The sequence below is a fragment of the Globicephala melas genome, chromosome 11, assembly GCF_963455315.2.
Source record: "Globicephala melas chromosome 11, mGloMel1.2, whole genome shotgun sequence".
In the NCBI taxonomy this organism is placed as follows: Eukaryota; Metazoa; Chordata; class Mammalia; order Artiodactyla; family Delphinidae; genus Globicephala; species Globicephala melas.
The window spans coordinates 8,253,054-8,274,723 of record NC_083324.2 but is presented as its reverse complement, the minus strand read 5'-3'; the positions used below and the strand labels follow the sequence as shown (position 1 = coordinate 8,274,723).

The following is a 21,670-nucleotide window of genomic DNA, read 5'->3' as shown; positions in this document are numbered from 1 at the left end:
CATGAACCGTAACCCTTGGGGTCGTCTTTTTCAAAAGGACAGAAACTATTCGTATTGGTATCTCCACTGGACAAAAATCTACATGTTAACGTGGAACTTCACCGAGTCTAAGGATAGCAAGAAGTAAATTTCTCTAGATAATCCCTGCAGGGATGGGGTGGGGTGGAGAAAATGTCATATTGCCACCATATGACATTGAAGGGCGTGCCACCCACCTTTCTGCCTTCCATCCGAGTTTTGGACTTTTTTTTTTTTTTAAACAATGGTAAATACTTACCTCACTTTACAAACAACCTTTCTCTTACATGATGCTTACAACAGCCCTATTGAGGCAAAAAGGGCAGAGAAAACTCATTTCCAGAGGAGAAAACTGAGTTACACGAGGAGAGAGAGAAGCTGGGCTTGGAGGAGAATCCCGTTTTCTAATTCCAAGTCTCATGCTCGTCCTGAAACTCCATCTCACCCTTGCCCTTCTCTGCTCCCCTTCGTTTCAGCCCCCCATTGCTCTCGGTGGCACTGTTCCCCTTTCAGACTTCCCTTGGGGTTCACTGAAGGTAAATGCTCGAGGAGGGAGGAGACCCTGCCACTCCCCACCCTTTGTATCCCAGGGGCTTCTGGTCTCATCCACGTCCTTTTAAGTCCCCGACACCATTCAGTTCCACAGCATTAGAGGAACCACACATCCTACTACCCCGAGCCAAAGAAAGTTGTCCAAACACTTTATCCTCCCCTCGGGAAAAAGGAGCGCTTGTCTTCTCAGCTGCTGTGAGCCACTTTGCCATCGTTCATCTGAGACGGCATCCACATCAGAGAGACCCACTGTTTACAAACCGGAATATCTCGTTGGAAACACCTGTTCTGGTTGACGTCTTCCCTTCGTCGATAAACAGGATGGTCATTTTCTGTGTCAGGGAGAGCTGGGTCTGTCTGCCTCCTTGGTGAATGGCACGTAGGGGACAGATGTGTGTTTATTGTGTTAAACTGTCAGCCAGGAGACCGGCAGCAAGTGTGGCCTGAGGGCCCAAATCGGTTTCTTCCTCGCAAGGCCATTTAGTTTTCTCACCCACGGACTTCTGCTGTCATGGAAACTGTCCCACTAGCAGGATAGAGACTCAGCCCGACCCTGCTTCCTGCATCCAGTGAGAGAGGCAACATTTATAATCATGAAACAAAGTACACAGTAAGAAAGTATATGGGGTGTGCGGTTAGGAAAGTATTTCCTCTGAAGTCGCCTAGAACTCTGAAGCTGGGAAAAAAAATTTTTTTGAGAACATCTGATTCAGAGTATGTTTATATGAGGTATACTGACAACAGCAAACACTCGGTGCATAATAAGTGCATGCTAAGCCCTTTCCGTGCGGCAGCCCATTGAACCCTCTCAGCGACTCCAGGGGGCAGGGTGGTTCTTACTGGCCCCATGACACAGATGAAGAAACAGACTCCACGAATCACTCACTGGCCCAAGTCCAACAGAAGAAAGGGACAGAACTGGGACGAAAATGCACACCTCTGACCCCGAAGCCCGGACCTCTTGACTTGAAACAGCTGCCTTCTCCTATCTCTCTTGCCTCTGTCATAAGCTAGCTCTTGAACGGCGCTGGACGCCCCGGTCCATCCAGCGTCCACCATTTTTATTTGATCATATAATCCTTCCCACCTCCACCATAAGCCACTTTGTAAGAGCCCACAGAACGAGGATTCCACGCAACAGGATATGGGCCACCCCGATCCAGGCCAGTTTTCTCATTTCCCAGAGGACCACCTTGGGCTGGGCAGGGAAACGACTCGCCTCTAGCTGCACAGCTAATAAATGTCAGCGTTGACACCATAGAGCCAGCCCCCCGACCCACGGGCCCGAGCTCGGCTGTACTGGGCCGCCTTGCATCTAAACCAAACCCTGAGCCAGCAGTTCAGCTCTCCCGGCCAAGCATCAGGACTAATCCCCTTGTAGGCTGGCTGTTAAATCCGACAGTCGTTAGAACAGTGCTCCAGTGGGCGGGGTGATTTGCCACTTAGGAAATTCTCCCGCGTAGCTCTTCTGTTTCGGGCTTTGCTGCCTCCGGGTAAACCTAAAACCATCCAGTGATGAAGCCTGATTCATACATCATACACCTCCCCGCAAAACTTCAAATCATTTAAACATGAAGTGTTATGGGATCGTTGTATTTCAGCTAGTAGAATCCAACGCGTCAGGAACAACAGGCAAGGTTTTCTACGCCAACAGCTTTAGGGAGCAAAGTTGCACCCACGAATGAAAGTTCCCCAGCTCAGACAACGAGACGGTGGTGAGCATCGTCTTGGTTTTCCATTTTAACATGACTCTAGCACGGAATAGGCACAAATATAAACATGCATCCCTTCAAATACGTGCCACATGGCTCTTACTCCCAAGGCTGTGAAGGTGTATTAGACAGAACAGTGAAGTGCCTGAGGACGTGGTATCAACAGCAGTCACCACGCAGGAGGTGTGGAGCTGGGTATTATCGCGGGAAGACTTGGGCGGGAGAAGAGAAATATTGTGAAGGATAACTGTTTCTTCCTACGTCCTTCTTTGAATTCTGACACTAGCAATGAGGACGGCCTCACGACTTGTCTTCTCCCCACTTACAAGCAGAGAGAGTAGAGGTGTCATGCCCCACAGAGCATGCTCAGATCGTGACACCCTACCCACCCAGCCCTTTTGTACCCTTCTGCCCTTGCATACCTCCTCCTTCTGCTAGGACCTCCTTCTCCTCCTTTTCTGCCCGCTCACCATGCACAGCCCCAATCCTGAGTCACCGCCTCTGAGAAGCCTCTCTGGAATTCCCATTCGGGTTAACACCTTCCTCTGCGCTCCTAAGGTCTGTGTGCAAGATAATAGCAGCTACCATTTGTAGTGGCTAAGGTGGCTGGGCACATTGCATGCGTTAGCTCTGTACCCATTTGACAGGTAAAGAAACTGAGGCCCAGTTTGTCCAAGGCCACACGGCTGTTAAGTCACGAAGCTGGGTGTGGAATCCAGGTCTCTCAGGCTCCAAAGTCCATGTCTTTCTACTACACAACAGGCAGCCATCCTTGCCTCAAACTAATCCCTTCCCAGGAAAGGGGATAAGTATGTGTTTCTCCATCTCCCCCTAGACTGTGTATTCCTCTAGGGCACCGCGAGTCTTACCATGTATCCCTGTGCCTGGCACATAGCAGATGCTAAATAAATGGTTAAATGAATCAATAGTTTGTTGAATGAGAAGCTTATCCCTTTATCCCACAAGTTGATGGAACACTGCTTCTGATAAAATCCTAGTACATGTGGTTCCCATCCCAAGTCAGCACCCACCCCACAGTGGAGAGTCAGGTCAGTTTCTCAGCTGGCAGACCATATACTAATTCCCACCGCTTCTCCAAGTTTCATGTCCTATGAATCTCCTGGGAATTGTGTTAAAGTGCAGGTTCGAATTCGAAAGGGCTGAGACCCTCCTGGGTGGGGCGTTTCCTGCAGGCTTCTGGTGATGCTGCTGGTTCGAAGACCCCATCTGAGAGCCAGCCAGGTCTAAATACATCAGCAAGCAGCAGCCGTGCACTTTGGTTACCTGGGGCTGGTAATGAACAATAAAACCTGTCTCGTGCGTTGCGCTCTCCCAAAAGACGACCGGGTTTCAAATGCTCCTGATTTTCCGTGATTTAGCAAAATATTTAAGCTATGCTTTGAGCTGTAAACATCTGGCAGCATGAACCTTTGTTTGTGCCTGTAGCTTTGGTATAATCACACCCTATCAATAAATGAGAGACAGGAGGCACTCACTGGAAGATTCCATTCCAGTGACAAGTGGATCAGGGGAGCGGGTGAGGGTTGGGGAAGGCGCGATGAGCCCCAGGGCATTTCTGCTGGGAAAGTTCCACCCTTCCACACTTGCCTAACCCGTGGCCACTTTCCCGACTGGTCTCCTCCATTTCTGGTAAACAGTAAAGTGATGGCTTATTCATCTCGAGACCTTTGAACCCCACACAATCGCTTTGCTGGCATGCCAAGTCTTTAGAGGTCAAGCATCCCTGGTCCAAGACGTTTGGAAGGAAAACACCCTCTTTTCTGTCTCCTTTTCCAGATGTCCCTGGGCCAGCAGCAGTCAGCAAGAGGTGTGCCTTGTCTGAGATGCAAGGGGACGTGTTCGGGCTTCGAGCCACATTCATGGAGGTAACGGAGCTTGTCAGGAGAGGCTCTGCCTGCCTTCATTTCTTGGCTGTCCTTTCTGGGAACCCTGGTCATTCTCTGATGGGACTGCTTAGGATGCATGTGTTGCTGGTGGACTGGCTCCGGGGTGAATGCCTTCTTGCTTGGCTTAATTCAGAAATGACAGAAAAGCCCTTGAGGGGCCAAGATGAAGGAGGAGTTCAGGGCTTTATAAACCATTTCCAGGTGGAGGCTGCCAAGCTCAGCCCGGTGAGGATGCTCTGGGAAGCGGTGGACAGTCGTTAGCTGGTGCCTGGTCCACGCTGGGTAGACCTGTCTGTCCTGGGGTTTGGGGTATGGGCTTCATCTCCCCCTCCTGCACCATCATCCCCCTGGGGTTCTGACCAAAGAGTGCCCCTGGGACAGAAATAAAAATCACTGTGTCCACAGTACTTAAAAACCAGGACCTGGTATTCACATCCAAGGCAGGAGGGCTGTGAGATCCAGCTGGACTTGGACTCACGGCGCTGTTCTTTTTTTTTTCATTGAGGACTCTGAAAACAAGAGGTAGGGCTGCCGCTCTGCACAGTCCCCGGGCACTATTCACATCAGCATCTGTGTGGACCGTATGCCCTGGAGGTGTGCAGGGCACAGCCTGCGGGACCGTCCTGCAGCCCTGGGAGAGAGGCTAAGCCCTGTAGGGCACGAGAGCTAAAAAGGAGCTTTTGTCTCCACTGCCAGAGGGTTGCCTTGGGCACTCAGTGGAAGAACAAAATTGGGGAGATGTTTGTCTCAGAGAAGTTGATTTCCGCTGTGAGATAGCAGTTACCAAAAATACTTATTGAGCTGAGCTAAGTCTTTTCTACTTAAATGCTAAAATAACCCTAAGCAGGAGGTACTAGTATGTCCACTTTACAGATGAGGAAACTGAGGGTGGGTAATGGGGGCAGAATTTGGACTCAGGTCTGTATGAAGCCCCATCCCACACTGTCAACCATTCTGCATGCAGTACTGCGGTCCAAGCACAAGATTGTTCCTTGACGTTATGCCCAGGCAGTCCCCACTTCGGAGGAGCTCATATGGTCTTCTGGACGCCAGGGACCATCAAGGTCATCCAATCCCAACATCCGTCCCCTGCACAAATTCCTCCCACAGCTAGGATGTCCTTCCAGGACGAAGAGCTCCCCACGCATCTATTTTGGCCACTTGAGCTCTTTCTGGCCTTGAAAAGAGGCTGCCTCCCTATCATTTCACCCCGTTGGTCCTGAATCTGCCACCAGGGTGTCAGAGAACAAGGCTGGCCCCTCATCAGCTCTCTGAAGACAAGCAAGGATGCCTCCCTCAAGAGTTCTTGGAGCCGAGGGATAACGTTCCCTAAATGCACACGTGGCGTCAGTGCAGTCATGTTTCCATTCTCTCAAGGACCACAGTCCCGCGCTGCTATCTGGCATCTGAAAATGGGTGTTTGATATATTTTGTCTGGTTTCCTAGTTGTTTATGGCAGGAGGGCAGTTCTGGACACTGTTCCTCTCGGCTAGGAGCAGAAGCCTCTCAGCATTGTTTTCATCCCACTTCCTCATCATCCTACAAGTTCTTTGAACGTCAAGCGAACTTGTCCTTGAGAAACACAGACTGCAGCTTTTAGGTCCTGCCCATCCAGTGTCACCTTGGAACAACCTTAATAGGGACCTAAATTTCAGGCTTCGTGGAGCAGTGAGGTCGCAGAGCCTTAGCAGGGAAACCGTGTCAAACCGTTTTTATGCTTCAGTTCTCATGTTCTCAATAGTTTGAAAGATATTTAAAGGGTCAGAGTGGCAGCCAGTCTGGTTTCATGGGAAAGTTTCCTAACTAATAATCACAGGACAGAATTCATGTGCTGACTCTGCTTGAATAAGACACTTCCCTTCTCTAAGCCTCAGATTTCCCATCTGAAAAATGGGAAGCTTGGAGCTGGTGGGCCCTAGGATCCCCTTCCAGCTTTACAATTCCATAGTTTCAGGCAAACTGTCTGGAATCCAATTACGGATTCACATGGTTGGTAGAATTAGAATGGTCTTCATATTTGCAGCACAGAATAAGTAGAATTACTTAGAGAGGAGGGTACAGAGTGAAGGCAAAAGCAGACTTTCAGAACAAACATATCGTGGAGATGGAAGGGGAGGTCCCCCCAGCAGCCTTCAGCAACCCGCTTTCCAAATGGCCATGCCGGAGTCCCTGCCCGCAAGGGCCAACCTCACAGGATGCTGAGCTACCACACACGGCGGAGGGAAGCGGGCCTCCGGAAGGCCAAGCTTTTCAGAGACAGCCCAGGGCACGGCTTCTTCCTCGCATGCAGAGACTTACCATCATCATCACCGTCATCATTCTAATAGCTTTATGTTTTAAAGGCACACCAATTTCAGTGAGCAGAGGGAAAAACCCTGATCTGAGGGAAGCAGGGGACATACTATGAAAAATGGAAGGGAGACCACTGGCTCTGCAAATTACAAAATTTTACACCCTTTGGGGGTCTCTCTGGATAGATTCCCCCAATCTCCTCATCGCGGCACCCCTTTGATGTTAATTCTGCTCCTCTCACCGGGTCAGGATCTTCATAGATGGCGGCGCAGTAATACAATAGCTGGGCTTCCTGTGCTCTTGGAGTGACAACCTATAGAAAGTGCGCCTGAGGTGCCTAAGTTCCTGAAAGGGACATACTCATGCCTCTCGCGCTTTGGGGTGCGTGAGAATCCCCTCTGGAACAGGGTCGCGAGTGCCCGGGCCCAGATCGCACTCCAGACGCGTGTATCTAACTGGCGGGGGCCGAGCGGGGCATCCCCAAGTTAACACAGCTCCCCAGGTGATCTGGGTGTGCAGCAAAGCTTGAAAATTCATCAACTAGATCAGGGGTCAGCAAACTTTCTTTAAAGAGCCAGATAGGGCTTCCCTGGTGGCGCAGTGGTTGAGAGTCCGCCTGCCGATGCAGGGGACACGGGTTCGTGCCCCGGTCCGGGAAGATCCCACGTGCCGCGGAGCGGCTGGGCCCGTGAGCCATGGCCGCTGAACCTGCGCGTCCGGAGGCTGTGCTGCGCAACGGGAGAGGCCACAACAGTGAGAGGCCCGCGTACCGCAAAAAATAAAAATAAATAAAGAGCCAGATAGTAATCGTTTTCGGCTTCACAAGCCACATGGCCTCTGTCACACCTATTCAGCTTGGCCCTTGTCGCAGGAAATCATCCATAGACAGTAGGTAAATGAATGAATGTGACTGTGTTGTAATAAATCTTTATTTAGGGACACTGAAATTCAAATTTCTCATCATTTTCATGTGTCCCAAAAGAGTTCATAGGCCATATAAAAAGAGGTGATGGACTGGATTCTGCCAGTGGGCTGTAGTTTGCCAGCCCCTGATATAGACCAACCCTCTCATTTTACAGATAAGAAACCTGCCAGGGGTCTGTGGTGGGCTAGTGTTCAGGCTGGGATTAGAGCCCAAGGCCATGCCATTTCCATAATTCCAGGTTGCCTATGACAGGTTGCAGAAATGGCCGTTGTGACACCATTGAGGATCTTTCCAGATGTGTCTGTGTCCCCTGCAATCTGGGTGCCTGGAAAGAGCGGGGTGGGACCAAGGGGGTGTCCGCCTCATCGGTAAAGTCTCAGAAACGTGTCTGGTGACATGAAGAGCATGAAGAAAGGAAAAATAATGTGGACACAATCTCAAAGAACATCTATTTGTCAGCATTTTGCATTTCAAAGCGTTCTGCGTTCCCAACGCCTCGCACAGCATCCTGAGCGTCTACGTGAACCAACAGAGCAAAGGGCAGCTTCCTCCCCAACTTCCACGTATGGAAGGTTTGGGGATGTCAGAGGACCCGGTGGGACACTGGGCTTTCCTTCACTTCCTTCCTCGTCTTCCTCTCTCCGCTTCCTGCTCTGCTGCTGCCTCCCTCACCCACCCCCATAAACCAAAAGTGCCCTCACCTGTCTTCTTAAAGAGTCAGTTTCCTCCATGACTGGCTCATAAAGAATATTATTGGGTCATGAATAAAATGCCCCAGTTCCATAAAACAAGCCACCCGTTCTCATGAGCACGAAAAGAAAAGCCTTCTTGCATTTGCCCTGTACCGTCTTTAGGGTCCTATTCATCTTGAGAGATAATTGCTCTGGAATTATCATTGAGATCTGCGATTTTAACATGTCTCAAATGGCAGCCCACTGAATGTGAACTTGAACTGGAAGCTTCTCCTCAAATAACGCTGGAAATGCTGCCTTCTCTTCCCCTTAACGTCACACTGCACACCCGTGCGTTAAAAACAAGAAGCAGCCTTGCACTGAAGAAACGTGTTTAACCTTCTGTAGCCTGCTGACCTCCATCACCGCTGAGCCCTTTCCCTGGGCCACATCCTGACCTCCTGGGGGAACGGGTCCAGGCAGCAGAACCGCCCCCCCCACCCAGAGCATCTGCGACTCCCACGTGAACTGGTCAAGACAGCAGAACCGCCCGCCCCCCACCCAGAGCATCTGCGACTCCCACGTGGCCCAACCTGATTCTACCTTATGTTATGGTTTCCAGCTGATTTTCTCTGCCTCTCCCACCCCAACTGCAGTCTCCTTGAAGGTTGTGATAGGGCCTCCTTCTTTTCACATTAGACTAGGATTTCTCAACCTCAGCACTACTGACATTTGGGACCAGATAATTCTTTGCTGTGGAGGGAGCTGTCCTGTGCATCGCAGGATGTTTACCAGCATCCTGGCCCCTACACTATAGACGTCATAGCATCCCATTGGGACTATCGAAAGTGTCTCCACGCTCAGCCTTAAAAAAGAACAAAATAATGCCATTTGCAGCAACATGGATGGACCTCGAGATTGTCACACTGAGTGAAGTAAGTCAGACCCAGAAAGACAAATATTATATGATATTGCTTATATGTGGAATCTAAAAAAAGGGTACAAATGAACTTACTTACAAAACAGAAGTAGAGTCATGGATGTAGAAAACAATCTTATGGTTACCAGGGTATGGGGGGTGGAGGGATAAATCGGGCGGCTGGGATTGACATATACACACTACTATATATAAAATAGATCACTAATAAGAACCTGCTGTATAGCACAGGGAACTCTACTCAATACTCTGTAATGGCCTATATGGGAAAAGAATCTAAAAAAAAAAAAAAGAAACTAACACAACATTGTAAATCAACTATGCTCCAATAAAAAGTTTTTTTAAAAAAAGTGTCTCGGGCTTCCCTGGTGGCGCAGTGGTTGAGAGTCCGCCTGCCGGTGTGGGGGACGCGGGTTCGTGCCCCGGCCCGGGAAGATCCCACATACCGCGGAGCGGCTGGGCCCGTGAGCCATGGCCGCTGACCTGAGCGTCTGGAGCCTGTGCTCTGCAAGGGTGAGGCCACAGCAGTGAGAGGCCCGCGTACCGCAAAAAAAAAAAAAAAAAGTGTCTCCAGACATTGTCAAATGCCCCCTGGGGACAGATCTGACCTTGGCTGGGAACCACTGATGTAGACCATCAAGGCATGCGTCTGGTAGCCCCACAGTCAAAATTTGTGCTAAATGATTAAATGCGTCAGTCTCCTGAGTTTAGAAGAGAAAAGAAGGGTTCCTCCAGGCAGGCCTGGCTGTGAAGCACCCATGCAACTGCCCTGACACGTCTCTGGCTTAGGCCTGCCCCATCCCGCGGTAGGTCTTGATGTAGCTCACTTGACCTGACAAGCTCTAAATCGCGTGTGTTCCAGCATCTGAGACACAGCACGCCTGAGGGGACACGGCCAGGAAGGGAGGGGAGCGGTTTTCCTCTCACACTGGGAACCCCCTGGGTATCTAAACCTTAACAGCAGGACACAAAGCAGCCAACTGCTTCTGTTTTTAATTGTGGGAGGGAAGTGTCAGGCCTCAAGTCACTGTGAAGCTTCCCCAGGATGCTTTTTCTTTTCCCAGCCCCAGGACAAAGCCTTGGCAAGGGACATCCATCTCTCCAGCCCGAGGGGTTTCCTAAACTCATTCCCTTCCCCCCAGGTCCTGTCCACCAGTTTCCTGAAGAAAATTTCCAGCTGTATTTTAAATTCAGGATGAGTGCTAAAGAGTTTACAAGTTGCTGAAGCTCTGAGGCTCATGAGTCTTGGGAGGCAATTTCAATAATTCTTTAGAGCACGGATCAGTAGACTTTTTTTTAATAAAGGGCCAGAGAGTAGATATTCTAGGCTCGGTGGGCCACGTGATCTCTGCTGCAATTACTTATCTGCTGTTGCCGCCCAAAGACAATATGTAAATGATGGGCATAGCTGTGTTCCAATAAAACTTTATTTACAGAAGCAAGTTGTGGGCCTGGTTTAGCCCACAGGCTGCGAAGACTCCTGCTGTAGAACATCTCCAGTGATGAACCAGCCTTTGCCACCCCAGTGACCAAGAGGAAAAACGTGCTGCTCTTTTTACCCACGAAAGTCATACCCACATTCCCCACAGATAGATAGGAAGACGTGAGTTTCTGACATCAAAGGCCTTTTGGGCTCCGGTTACCATTTGTCTGCTGCTAACCTTTTCAAGTTACTAAAGTTAAACTTTGAGCTTGCTTTCCAAAGCGTAGGCGCTGCCAGCGGGAGATTCTGCCTCTCTTTTCTGGAGGTTGATCTCACTTGTCCCCATCCCACCCCCCAGGAAAATGTGCAAGTCATGCAAATGCAGTCAGGAGGACCACTGCCTGAGCTCGGACCTGGAAGACGATCGGAAAATTGGCCGCTTGCTGATGGACTCCAAGTATTCCACCCTCACGGCCCGAGTGAAAGGCGGGGACGGCATCCGCATTTACAAGAGGAACCGAATGATCATGACCAACCCCATTGCCACCGGGAAAGATCCCACCTTTGACACCATCACCTATGAGTGGGCTCCCCCTGGAGTCACCCAGAAACTGGTAAGAGAGCTTCCTGCAACCAAGTGGTTGTTTCCCTGCCCTTGTAAATAGGAGCCGTGCCACAGGTTCCTGGATGTCCAAGACGAGGTAAGAAGTGGGCAAGTTTGCAAAAATGGTAGGAACATCGCTTTGGTTTCGAACCTGCTCCTGCCTCGCTCTGTGATCTTGAAGTGAAAACTGTCTGGGCCTCAGTTTTCCTCATCCATGAAATGGGTAGAGGTGTTCACGTGAATTCTAAGGGGCCCTTTCAGCTCTAGTACAGGGTTGCTCATGGTTCCCTTTAGGTTCCCCACTTCCGAACAGAGGATGGTTTATTGTTCAGAACTCTCAGAGTGCACATGTTCATCCGTAAGTTCCTCATTTTCCCTCAGAGTGGCCTGGGATGTGCCCTTTGCAAGTCTCGGGGAGAGCACAGGAACACTTCTCTCTTCTCCCTAACTCCTGGGCTTAAAAGAGAGAAGTAAATTGGCTTTACACAACCCTAGGGAAGAGGCACCCAGAGAAGGACAAGGCCCAGAGAGAGCAGGTGACTTGCACAAGGTCACCCCGTGGCTGCCCACGAAAAGGACCCAAGAAAAGTCCCCATGCACTGGCCTCACCCCAGACCATTAAATCGGAAGCTGCAGATTGCAGGATCAGAATTATCAGTCACGAGTATTTAAACGAAGCCCCAAGTGATACCCCACGTGGGCCCCCTTCAAGACGCAGAGCAGTGGACCAGCACCCCTCAAATTTCCACAAGCGTAAAAGCCATCTGGAGAGCTTGCAGAAACACATCGAGTAGGCTCAGGGCCGTTCTGAGAATCTGCAGTCCCGCCAAGCTCCCAGGTCATGCCGATGCTGCCGGCTCCCAGAGCACACCTGGAGTAGCAAGGACCCAGATGGTTTCTACAGGTTAGTGAGATTAAGAAAACCCTACAGTGTTAGAGATGCAAGTCTCCCGGGAGAAAAGGAGAGCCTTTTGAGACCCGTGTGTCCCTGTCCCTGCGGACTCCCCCCACAGCTCCTGCTACGCCCCCTCACTGAGTACCTTGCATGGCAATGACCTTCCACCTTCCTGCCCTGGACCACTCTACGGCAGGCCTGGGCTCCCTAGGCTCTTGCCCTCCTCGGGGACTTTGCACATGCTGTTCCCTCTCCTTGAAACATCCTTTCCCGGTTCTCTGCATGGCTGGCTCCTTCTGCCAGTCCTATCTCAGACAGGCCGTCCCTCACTACCCAACCTGTGGAAGATGTCACCCATCCCTCTGCTACATTTCTTCTCTCTCCCAGTTCTCCATGGTTTCTTTACAAGCTCTTATTTCGAGCTGCCATTGTCTCATGCATGTCTGTGCTTCGTCATCACCTCTCCCCTACACTGGAGTGAAGCCAGGCCCACGAGAGCACGCGCATGCCTGTCCTGTGTACCGTCTCACTCCTCGCCTTCCACTGCCCAGGGCATGCAGCAGGCTTGAGGCGTATTTGTGCCACGTCGCCTCCCAGCCAAGGACATTCCACGTGTGGTCTGGGGACTGGCACTGCTCCACAAAATCCTTGTGACTGGCCCCCGATCGGAAGCACAGAAATTGAGAATAAATGTTGGGAAAATGTTGTGGCACTTGACATCCAAGTGCGTGATGGCTGATCAGAGCTCCCGCGTGGTCAGCCTCACGTGAAAATCTCATGTGGCCTGAGCTACGTTCTCATCACGTGCACTGAGCCCACAAATCATCCTGCAATCCGTGGAAAAAACACCAAACAAATCTCGATCCTTCACCATAGACGGTTCGAGCAGCACAGTGCTAAGTTGGAGCTTAAGAGGGGGAAAAACATCCCTTCTAGATAAAGCGAAGAGAGGCAAAGTTTTCTTGGGTTTTTTTTTTAAAGCTTTGCTTTTTGAGAAGCATATTTTAAAAGAACAGGTCAGCCTGCATGAGCTCAGCCACCCTGTGAAGTGAGGGTTAGTTTACGTGTGAGGAAACACAGAATGCTGAGCTGGACTTCGACAGCTCCAGTGGGTAGGCAGGGGCAGGTCGGGGGCCACGGGGGGCGGCACGGAATAGCGGCAGTGCCGGGCGGTTCCGAACGCAGGTCTGCCCTCCGGCACCTGGGCCTGGGTGAGCCATCAGTGGGTCTCCAAGATGTGAGCGGAAACTAAAGCAAGCAGCTCATAAAAGAGCCAGCTGTGGGCGTCAGGAACTGACTGGTGAAAACCCCAAACGCTTCAGCCCCAGACTAATCAGAGGAAGGCATCGTCGGGCCGTGATTAATGCCGGCTCATAAAACCACATGGGATAAAGGCCGCTCTGTCTGCCCTGCGTCTGGCCTGCCCGAGCAAATCACATTTCTGAGATTGGACGACTTTCTTCCCACTCACCCTTCCGACTTTTTTTTTAATTACCAAGTGATCAGGACTGATTACATTTTGGAAGTGGAACTGAATCTTGCTCTCTGTCACCCTTCCCAACCAGAATAAAAGCCAGAGAAATGCTTCAAAGACTAAAGTCTTCAAAGACTAAAGTCACAAGAAACCTAATTGCTAGTATGTACTGAGTACTTACTATGAGCCAGGCACTACGCTAAGAGCCACACATGCACAATCGCATCTGATTTTCCAACACTGTTAGGGCTGTACTGTAATTACCCTCAGCTACAGAAGAAGAAACCGAGGCTCAGGGAGGTGAATGGGTCTTTGAAAGCTAGCCGGGAATTTGTGGGGAGGCAAGATGGAGAAGATGAAGGGAACCAGCATCCATGGAGTATTTGTATATGAAGGATATCAACACCTCACCACTCCCTGTGCGCTGGGTGCATTACTGCCCCCATTTTACAGGAGAGCAAACAGAAGCTGTTGAGGAGCGCATGCAGGGCTGGCATTCACTCATACCCCATCCTCTGCTCCCTTACCCATGGCAGTCAGCGCACTGTCTCCCACTGAGCCCTCCTTGGGCCTCAGAATCCTACTCAACACAGCACTCCAGGCTGCCATGATTGACCAGGATTAACGTGTAACGTGAAGCCCATTTGCTCTCTTTGTCTGACAGCTGGAGAAGAATCAGAAAGCACAGAATCAGGACTGGGTTTTCTGATTCCAGAGTCTGTGTGTGTCCCACTGCCCAACCCTGGGAAAAGAGCATCCTTCTCCTCCACTTTTCTCTCTGCTCTTTTGATTTCTGTCCTGAAAAAGCCTGGTTCCAGGAACCTCTTCACCCAGTATGGCTGTGCCAGACAGCAGAGCACCAAATGGTTCAGAGAGTTTCTCACGAAAAACTTAAAACCTAAACCAATCTTTCCAACTGATCCTAGAAAAGGCATCTTGCTAAAGGTTTTGGGAACATGACCGTAGTCGGCTTCGTGGAGAAACACCTGAGAGCTTCTCTTGCAGGCTCTGAGCACCACCGGCAGCTCACTCTGACCTGGCCTCCCTCCCTGTCTTCCCCTTCCCGAGTCCATGCCAACTGATAGTGATTGCCTGAGGGCTGCCTTGAGGTGGGTTCTGAGACCCTCATCAGGGTTGATTAGCAATGTCTGCCATCAGCGTGTGGCTCGGGAGTGTGGGAGGGGCCTCAGGCCAGCCAGGCAAGGCCAGCCATCACGAAACACATGCCCGTGGTAGCCAGATGCTGGGGCCTTGCCAGAGCAAAGGCAGAGAGCTGGTACCCGGCTGGGGCTTTGAGGACACTGTGAGTGCAGGCGCAACCTCGACCGCAGGGCTGACTTACAAAGTCGGGCAGGGAGGGGTGCAGGCCCTAGAAGACCAGAGCCACACACAGATCCAGGGACTACAGCCTCCTGGCACCAGGCAATGCTTCCACAGCCCCCTCACCCTGAAATGATGACAAAAGGAAACTCCCCCAGAGACTGGGGGACATTTCTTTTATCTTTGCAAATCATCCAACTTGTAGACAGTCAGTATAGAAGAAGTTGAGACCCAAGCTGCTGAGTTCAAAGCTGTCTCTACCGCATACTAGCTGTGTGACCTTCGGGAGGTTACTTAACTTCTCTGTGCCTCAGTTTCCCAAGGGATAATATTAGTACCTTTCTCCTAGGGGTGTTGTGAGAATTAAATGGGTTAACATAGGTCAGACACTTAGAAGAAGGTCTGGAACGCAGCGAGCAGCACGTAGGTGTTAGCTGTCCCTACCGTTCCTCATACCACTCCAATGGGGGAAGAAAGCAGGCTTCCTAGAAGAGGCTGCTCTCCCATCAGCCGAATCCTCCGTGCAACTGGGGCTGCTTCAGCACTCGGAGTCAGTGAGATACTGGCCAGGTCTGGACGCCCATTCTGGCAGCATGAGCAAAGCTCTTGTTTCCACTGCTGCAAAATCCTTCCTGAGATTCTAGGAGCCGGGCAGGCCCCAGGCAAGAAATAGGAAGGGCTGGCGGGGGTATTTCCCCTGCCCCGCCCCTGCTGCATCTCCCCAGGGTCCTGTGCCCTACCGTACCCTCATCCATCTCCTCAGGGCCCTGTGCCCCACCCCAGCCTGCTGGCTGTTGGGCTGCTGCTTCCCGTCCTCTGTTGGTCCCATCCCTTCCCCCACCCACTGCCCTCGGATGTCCTACTTCAGACTCCCCCAGGAGGACCTATACAAGCACTCACTTCCAGGCCCCTGCAGGCTCCTAAAACAGAGTGGGCCTGGGAAGCTCTCCCACAAGGGCGCCAAGCGAGTCCTATGCACCGCAAAGTTTGAGACAAGGGTCTTCAGATCTACCCGTCTGGCCTGTTCTCGTCGGAGGCCACCTGCAGTTTCACGCTGTTCAAGAGAAAAGCCACGGGCTTCCCAAGACACAGCAGGGATCAGCCCCTGCCAGACGTGTCGTCAGCTGGGGGGCCCCCCCGGGGCTTCTGAGTGTTGGGTGAAGGGCCTGGGACTCTGGCCAGCCAGCCTACTCTGGCCCCTTTTCGGGGCTGCGGACTCGGCTGAGTGACACTGCTCTCCTCTTACTTGTGAGGCAGATCAAGTGAGGTGGCCACTGACTCCTCACAATGGCCCAGACCCTAACGAGCATGCTTTCTACCCTGAACTTTGCAGATGAGGAAACGGAGGCCCAGAGAGGCTGGGTGCTTTCTTGATCTTACACGGAGAGCAGCAGCAGGGCTGGAGCTAGAAACCCACATTTCCTGGCACCCCAGGATTCCGTGCACCACCCAGGCCATTTCCTGCGTCTAGAAGGTGCCCTGAGAGTATGAGGGGCTGTGCAGAGGAACAGGGACGAAAAGGGTATGCGTGAGCCCGCAGGGCCGGGAGGTCTCAGCCGGGCCCCCCGGGATGCAGGGCTGAACCGCCGAGGGTGGGGTGCTCACAGCCCCCCTCAACTGCATTCCCACACCTGCCTCTCCCTGTTCTCAAAAGGCTCTTACCCGGAATTCATTTATTATGAAACTCAGCAAACCAGGCTCTGGAGTAGCACCCCCTCCCCCAGGTTCTCATACCCTGTTCCGTACAGACAGGCCGCAGCTGGGACTGTCCATTATGAATCGCATTTTCCATGTTGGTTAACACAACTCCAGGGTGAGGCCAGCCTCAAAGACGAGATATGGGGCAGGCAGATTCTAAGAGGGTAAATACGGCAGCAGCCACGGGGGCGTGGGAATGAGGCCGTCTGGTGGGCGAGGCAGGTATGGGTCAGGGTTAGGTCGGGCACAGTGGTGGAGAACAGTAGTCCAGGACCAACAACTGGCCCTTCACACTTTCTCATGCTGTGTGGCCTCGACCTTCACCTTCCCCTAATCTCCCCGTCCCTGGGACCCACCCAAGTGTAAGATTTCTGCTCATCTCACAAAAGCAAGCAAGCCAGCCAACAGAAGGCCATTGGACAGTCATCCACGGACATATGAATATTCAGGTGGTCTAGCATCTGTGCCAGCCCTGTTGGTGTGGAAATGGGACTGACCTGAGACCTTGTCAATCTACTATTAGAAGGTGCCTTTGCATATTTTTAAATTAATAAACTATGAAATACCTTCTGCCTATAGTGATTTAATTATACTTTGCCAAGAAAAGCGATTTTAAACTAGATCGACTTTTTTTTTTTTAAATGAGAAGCATGGCCACGAGGTAAATGAGGTAAAAATATTCAGTTTTGAAGGAAACAAAAATCCTTGTTGCAAAGCCAGCAAATCTAAAAGGAACGTCTACTGAAATTACCCGATTCTCATCGAGACTGTGAATCTGTGAGTGTGACTCAGGGGAGAGCGGAAGCTTATTTAGGTCTCTTTCCAGTGTTCCCCAAATTCACCCCGCTTCTTCCTTGAGGATAATCCTTGGGTTCTGCAGAGACCTGCAGAAGCCCAGGTCTCGCCAGGGCTCAGATCTCTGCCCAGTGCTTGGGAATCATGGTGCTGGGTCTCCTCTTCCCCAGGGCCTGCAGTACATGGAGCTCATCCCCAAGGAGAAGCAGCCAGTGGCGGGCACCGAGGGCGCCTACTACCGCCGGCGCCAGCTCTTGCGTCAGCTCCCTATCTACGACCAGGACCCCTCTCGCTGCCGCGGACTTTTGGAGAACGAGCTGAAAGTGATGGAGGAGTTTGTGAAGCAGTATAAGAGCGAGGCCCTGGGTGTGGGCGAAGTGGCCCTCCCCGGGCAGGGCGGCTTGCCCAAGGAGGAGGGGAAGCAGCAGGAGAAGCCCGAGGGCGCAGAGACAGCCGCCCCAACTACCAACGGCAGCATCAGCGACCCGTCCAAGGAACACGTAAGTCTCTCCCATCCATCCATCCATCCATCCATCGGGTCTGGCTGAAACCGCCCAGGCCAGGGCTGCAGGGTCAGGGCCCCAGCCCCAGGCTCTGTTCCCTCATTCCTGCCTTCATTCGTGGTCACGATCCAGGAGAGGTCACAGGCAAGCAAACCGTCGCAGTGCGGAGAAAGGGCATCTGTCCTGGCTTGGGGGTGAGGGTAGGCTTGGGGGAGGAGGTGAGGCCCATGCTGGCCTTGGAAGAATAATTAAGAGTGCCCCAGGCCTTCGGGCTCTTCGGGGAAGACCTGTGTTGCCTTAAAGAGGTGATCACGTGCAAAAAAAGGTGAAAGTCTCAGACAGCACAGCACAGTCAGAGGACTGAATGAAGTCCCAGGTGGCTGGAAGTGTGGTACCAGGGTGCAGGGGGGCCCAAGGCTGGCGAGGTCAGCAGGGGCGCGCTTCCGGAAGGGTCATGCCCTCCGTCCATCCATCACTCAAGCATTGATTGGCCTGTACTGTCCTCCGAGCCCCGGGAAATCAAAGAGGCAGAGGACACTGTCCCCGTATTGGGATGCCATAGATTTAGGACTTTACTGCAAGGGCCGTAGGGAGAGCTGGCGGGCTTGAGATTCGGGCCACGTGGGGCTGTTTGCTAACGTTCATGGGCCCCCAACCCCTGTCAGCCAAGAGGCTTCATGCTTCTACGTGACATTTAGAGATAAAAGTCCCAATATATAGGGTCCTCAGGCAAACCACCTGCCTTGCTGGGAACAGGCTAGCCGTCACCCGCGTGAGCCAGACACCCCCGGGAAATGCCAGCCGGAACGATGCCGTCAGTACATCCGGAAGGGGCGGGTCTTTCTTCTCTGTAGGGATTCACACTTGTTATCCAAAACCTGCGTCCTGTGTCTCCCACCCCCGCCCCCTGGGCCCGTTCATTTGGGTTTGCCATCCAACACAAAGAACAAGGAGACAAAAAGACAAAAGAATGAAATGGATTTTCACTAGCACAAATTGGTGATGGTCTTGAAAAGACCATTTCTCAGGAAGAATTCACATGCCAGGAACTTCTGAAAACATTAGATCCAGTTACCACGTTTCATAAACTAGCCTTGTCCCCAGCCCTGCCTTCTATCCACCCTCCAGCAGCCATCGATCTTTAACACATTAGTACTGCGTAATTCCAAGCTGGAACGCAACATCTTTAAGTCTGTGACGTTTCCCAGTTGCCATTCCCAAGAGAGAAATGCTGGTCTGAGAACGTATTTTATCCTGGACTCAGCCCACGGGTTTGGACAGTGTGGAAGTGGGGCAGAGGCGGCCTGAGATCCCAGGGCCTTGGCAACAGTCAACTTTAGGAAATGGCTGTGACACTTTGGAAGCATTTAAACAAGACCAGGCAGTAAATAGGGAATGCGAAGGAAGCCGATATTGGTGGGTCGGGCTGGCTGGGAAGACAGACTTTTCCTTCCTGACCCTAACCCCAATCTTAATTAGATAACAAATTATGTCATTAGTAGACTCACGTCCATCACCCTCTCTAAATGCTGAGTCCTGTCTTGTCCATCTCTGTATCCGCAGCAGCAGTCATCTATATAATATAGAGAATAGGTGCTTGATAAATACGCGATCCATGAATGACTGAACAAGGGAATGAATGAATGAATGTTCAAACTAAATTTTGTTTTCGTTTTTGTCTGCGTCCGGTCTCAGTTGCAGCACGCAGGATCCTTCGTTGTGGCGTGCAGGCTTCTCTTTAGTTGTGGCGCGTGGGCTCTGTAGTTGCGGCACGCAGGCTTAGTTACCCCACAGCATGTGGGATCTTAGTTCCCCAACCAGGGATCAAACCGGCGTCCCCTGCAGTGCAAGACGGATTCTCAGCCACTGGACCACCAGGGAAGTCCCATGTTCGAACTAAATTGATCCTCGAAAGATGGGGACCACTAGGGTGGCCATTTTGCCTGAAAGGACGATGAGATTTCAAGTTCACATGCCTGAAGCACCTGCTACGTGCCACGTGCTGTGCTCAGTACTTCCAGGTCTTGGATTAATTCGAACTGTTACCTGGTAGGTGGATTTCACCAGCCCCATTTTACAGGTGAGCAGTCAGAGATTCAGAGAAGAATGGTGGCTTGTCAGAGGCCCCATCGTTTCTAAAGGGCAGAAGCTGGATCATCATACTCTTTCTACTGCGTGATGCTGAGTTATAAAACCCTGCTTGTTATCTGTATTTAACTCCCTGTTTATCTCCTTGAAGCCGGGGAGCAAATTCTATTAAGGTAGCTAAGTAACCTGCCAGGCCATAGATGGCTTGTCCCCAGCAGCCCTGCCATTGGGGCCTGGCTGTGGGCTCGCTGCCTGAACTGCTCTGCTCTACCCCAGGGGGCGGCATATCTAGGGGACATGGGTGCTGGCTGTCCTATGTGCTGGGCTCCTCTTGTTCTCATAAAAGGGCAGGTAGGACAGTTACCACAGACAGGCATCAGGCACGAAGCCTGACTTTTGCTCCCCTGACGAGGGCCACAGACTTTGCTAGAAGCAGTCAGGGCATTTAACTTGAGAACCCAGGTACAGGGAGGAAGCATAGGACTGACACCCCAAATCCAACAGTGATTTATGAAAGAAAAGGTGGCAAAAAGAAGGCCATGTGAAATGTATTACACTGGAGCTACGATGGTAACGTATCACACTTTATCATCCTAACGGCGACGTTATTACTGTTGTTAGTGGCTACCATTTAGCGGGCTTTCTCTGGACCGAGGACAGAGCTAAGCAGGAGGGTATCTGATGTAAAGCTCCCAACCGCCCAAGGGAGGCTATAGGATTCGAACCAACTCAGCCCTCTTTCCTGTTTCCCAAAGCTTATTCCTAGAAAGCTCATGGCCATGAAGCTGTAAACGGGCCATGTAAAGGGGACATCAGACTAAACAAAACGAAATGGGTTTCTTTAGGGCTGGACTTCTCAGAGCCTTTAGGAGGCCACGGCCGTGGTTCTCGAACTAAAGTCACCTGGAAGCTGGCTAAAATCCAGAGGCCTGGGTCCCACCCCAGACTTGTTGGTGCAGGTGGAGTCTGAGAACCTGAAATCCTGGCGAGTCTCCAGGTTGATGCCAACGCTGGGGGCCACACTTTGAGAACCGCCGCTAAAGAGGGTTAAAAATGATCTTACATTTAAGCTCAGTCAAAATGATACTGCCGATCTGGTATACAGGAGGGTCCGAGAGATGCTAATGGGGGCATTTTCTAGATTTATGTGGCCCCCGGGCTTAGGGTGTACGGCTTTGAGAACACTGCACAGCACTCTTGAATTCCTTGAACTCTCCACAGGGAGTGGTGGAAACACAGGCACAGAACGTAGCCCCCTGATCTATACCCGCCCCGAATGCCCCATCCCAGAGCGCACTACACTCTACACTTGGCAGCCGGAGGCCACGCGCCCTGCTTTCTCTGAGCTGCCGGTAGCCTACACCCCACGGCGGTTCTCCCAGGAGCTCGCTCGGCTCTGTCCTGCTGCTGGGCGGCCTGTTGCAGTCGTGCCCTTCCTCGGAGACCCTGGCTGCCAAGTCCTCCCCGCAACCCCAGGCCCCTCCACCAGACTGTCCAGACCAGAGGAGCATTATCGCCAGAAGGCTTCTCCAAGTCGCCTGTGTGGAATCCCCACCCACGGGCTGAGCGCTGGGTGAAGCCGGAGGGCGGTGGGCCAGCTGGGTGATGGGAGCAGCGCCCTCTGAGCCGACCCGTCCTCATGGCCGGGACTCTTCACTTACTCGGATCTGAGTAAGGCCCTCCGCCAGGCCTTCCCACGGGCCCCGTGACAGGACGGGAGGCCTGAAATCAGCCGTGGCACGTCTGGGAATGAACCCCAAAGCTGCGGCCGCCCATGCCGACCTCAGGGCAGGTCCCTGCAAGTGTCATCCTGACCCTGAGCTCAGGAGAGGCCGTGGCATGGCAAATGCCCTGAG

General features: G+C 51.9%; 1 protein-coding gene across 1 annotated transcript in view; it reads left to right on the top strand.

Moving 5' to 3' along the window:
- Window positions 1–21,670, top strand: part of LMCD1 (LIM and cysteine rich domains 1) — a 57,903-nt gene that overhangs the window by 24,844 nt on the left and 11,389 nt on the right. Inside the window, exons 2-4 of the mRNA XM_030840928.2 lie at window positions 4,080–4,168; window positions 10,796–11,051; window positions 17,394–17,723. Of these exons, the coding sequence (XP_030696788.1) occupies window positions 4,080–4,168; window positions 10,796–11,051; window positions 17,394–17,723 (675 nt within the window). The remainder of the gene's footprint in view (window positions 1–4,079; window positions 4,169–10,795; window positions 11,052–17,393; window positions 17,724–21,670) is intronic.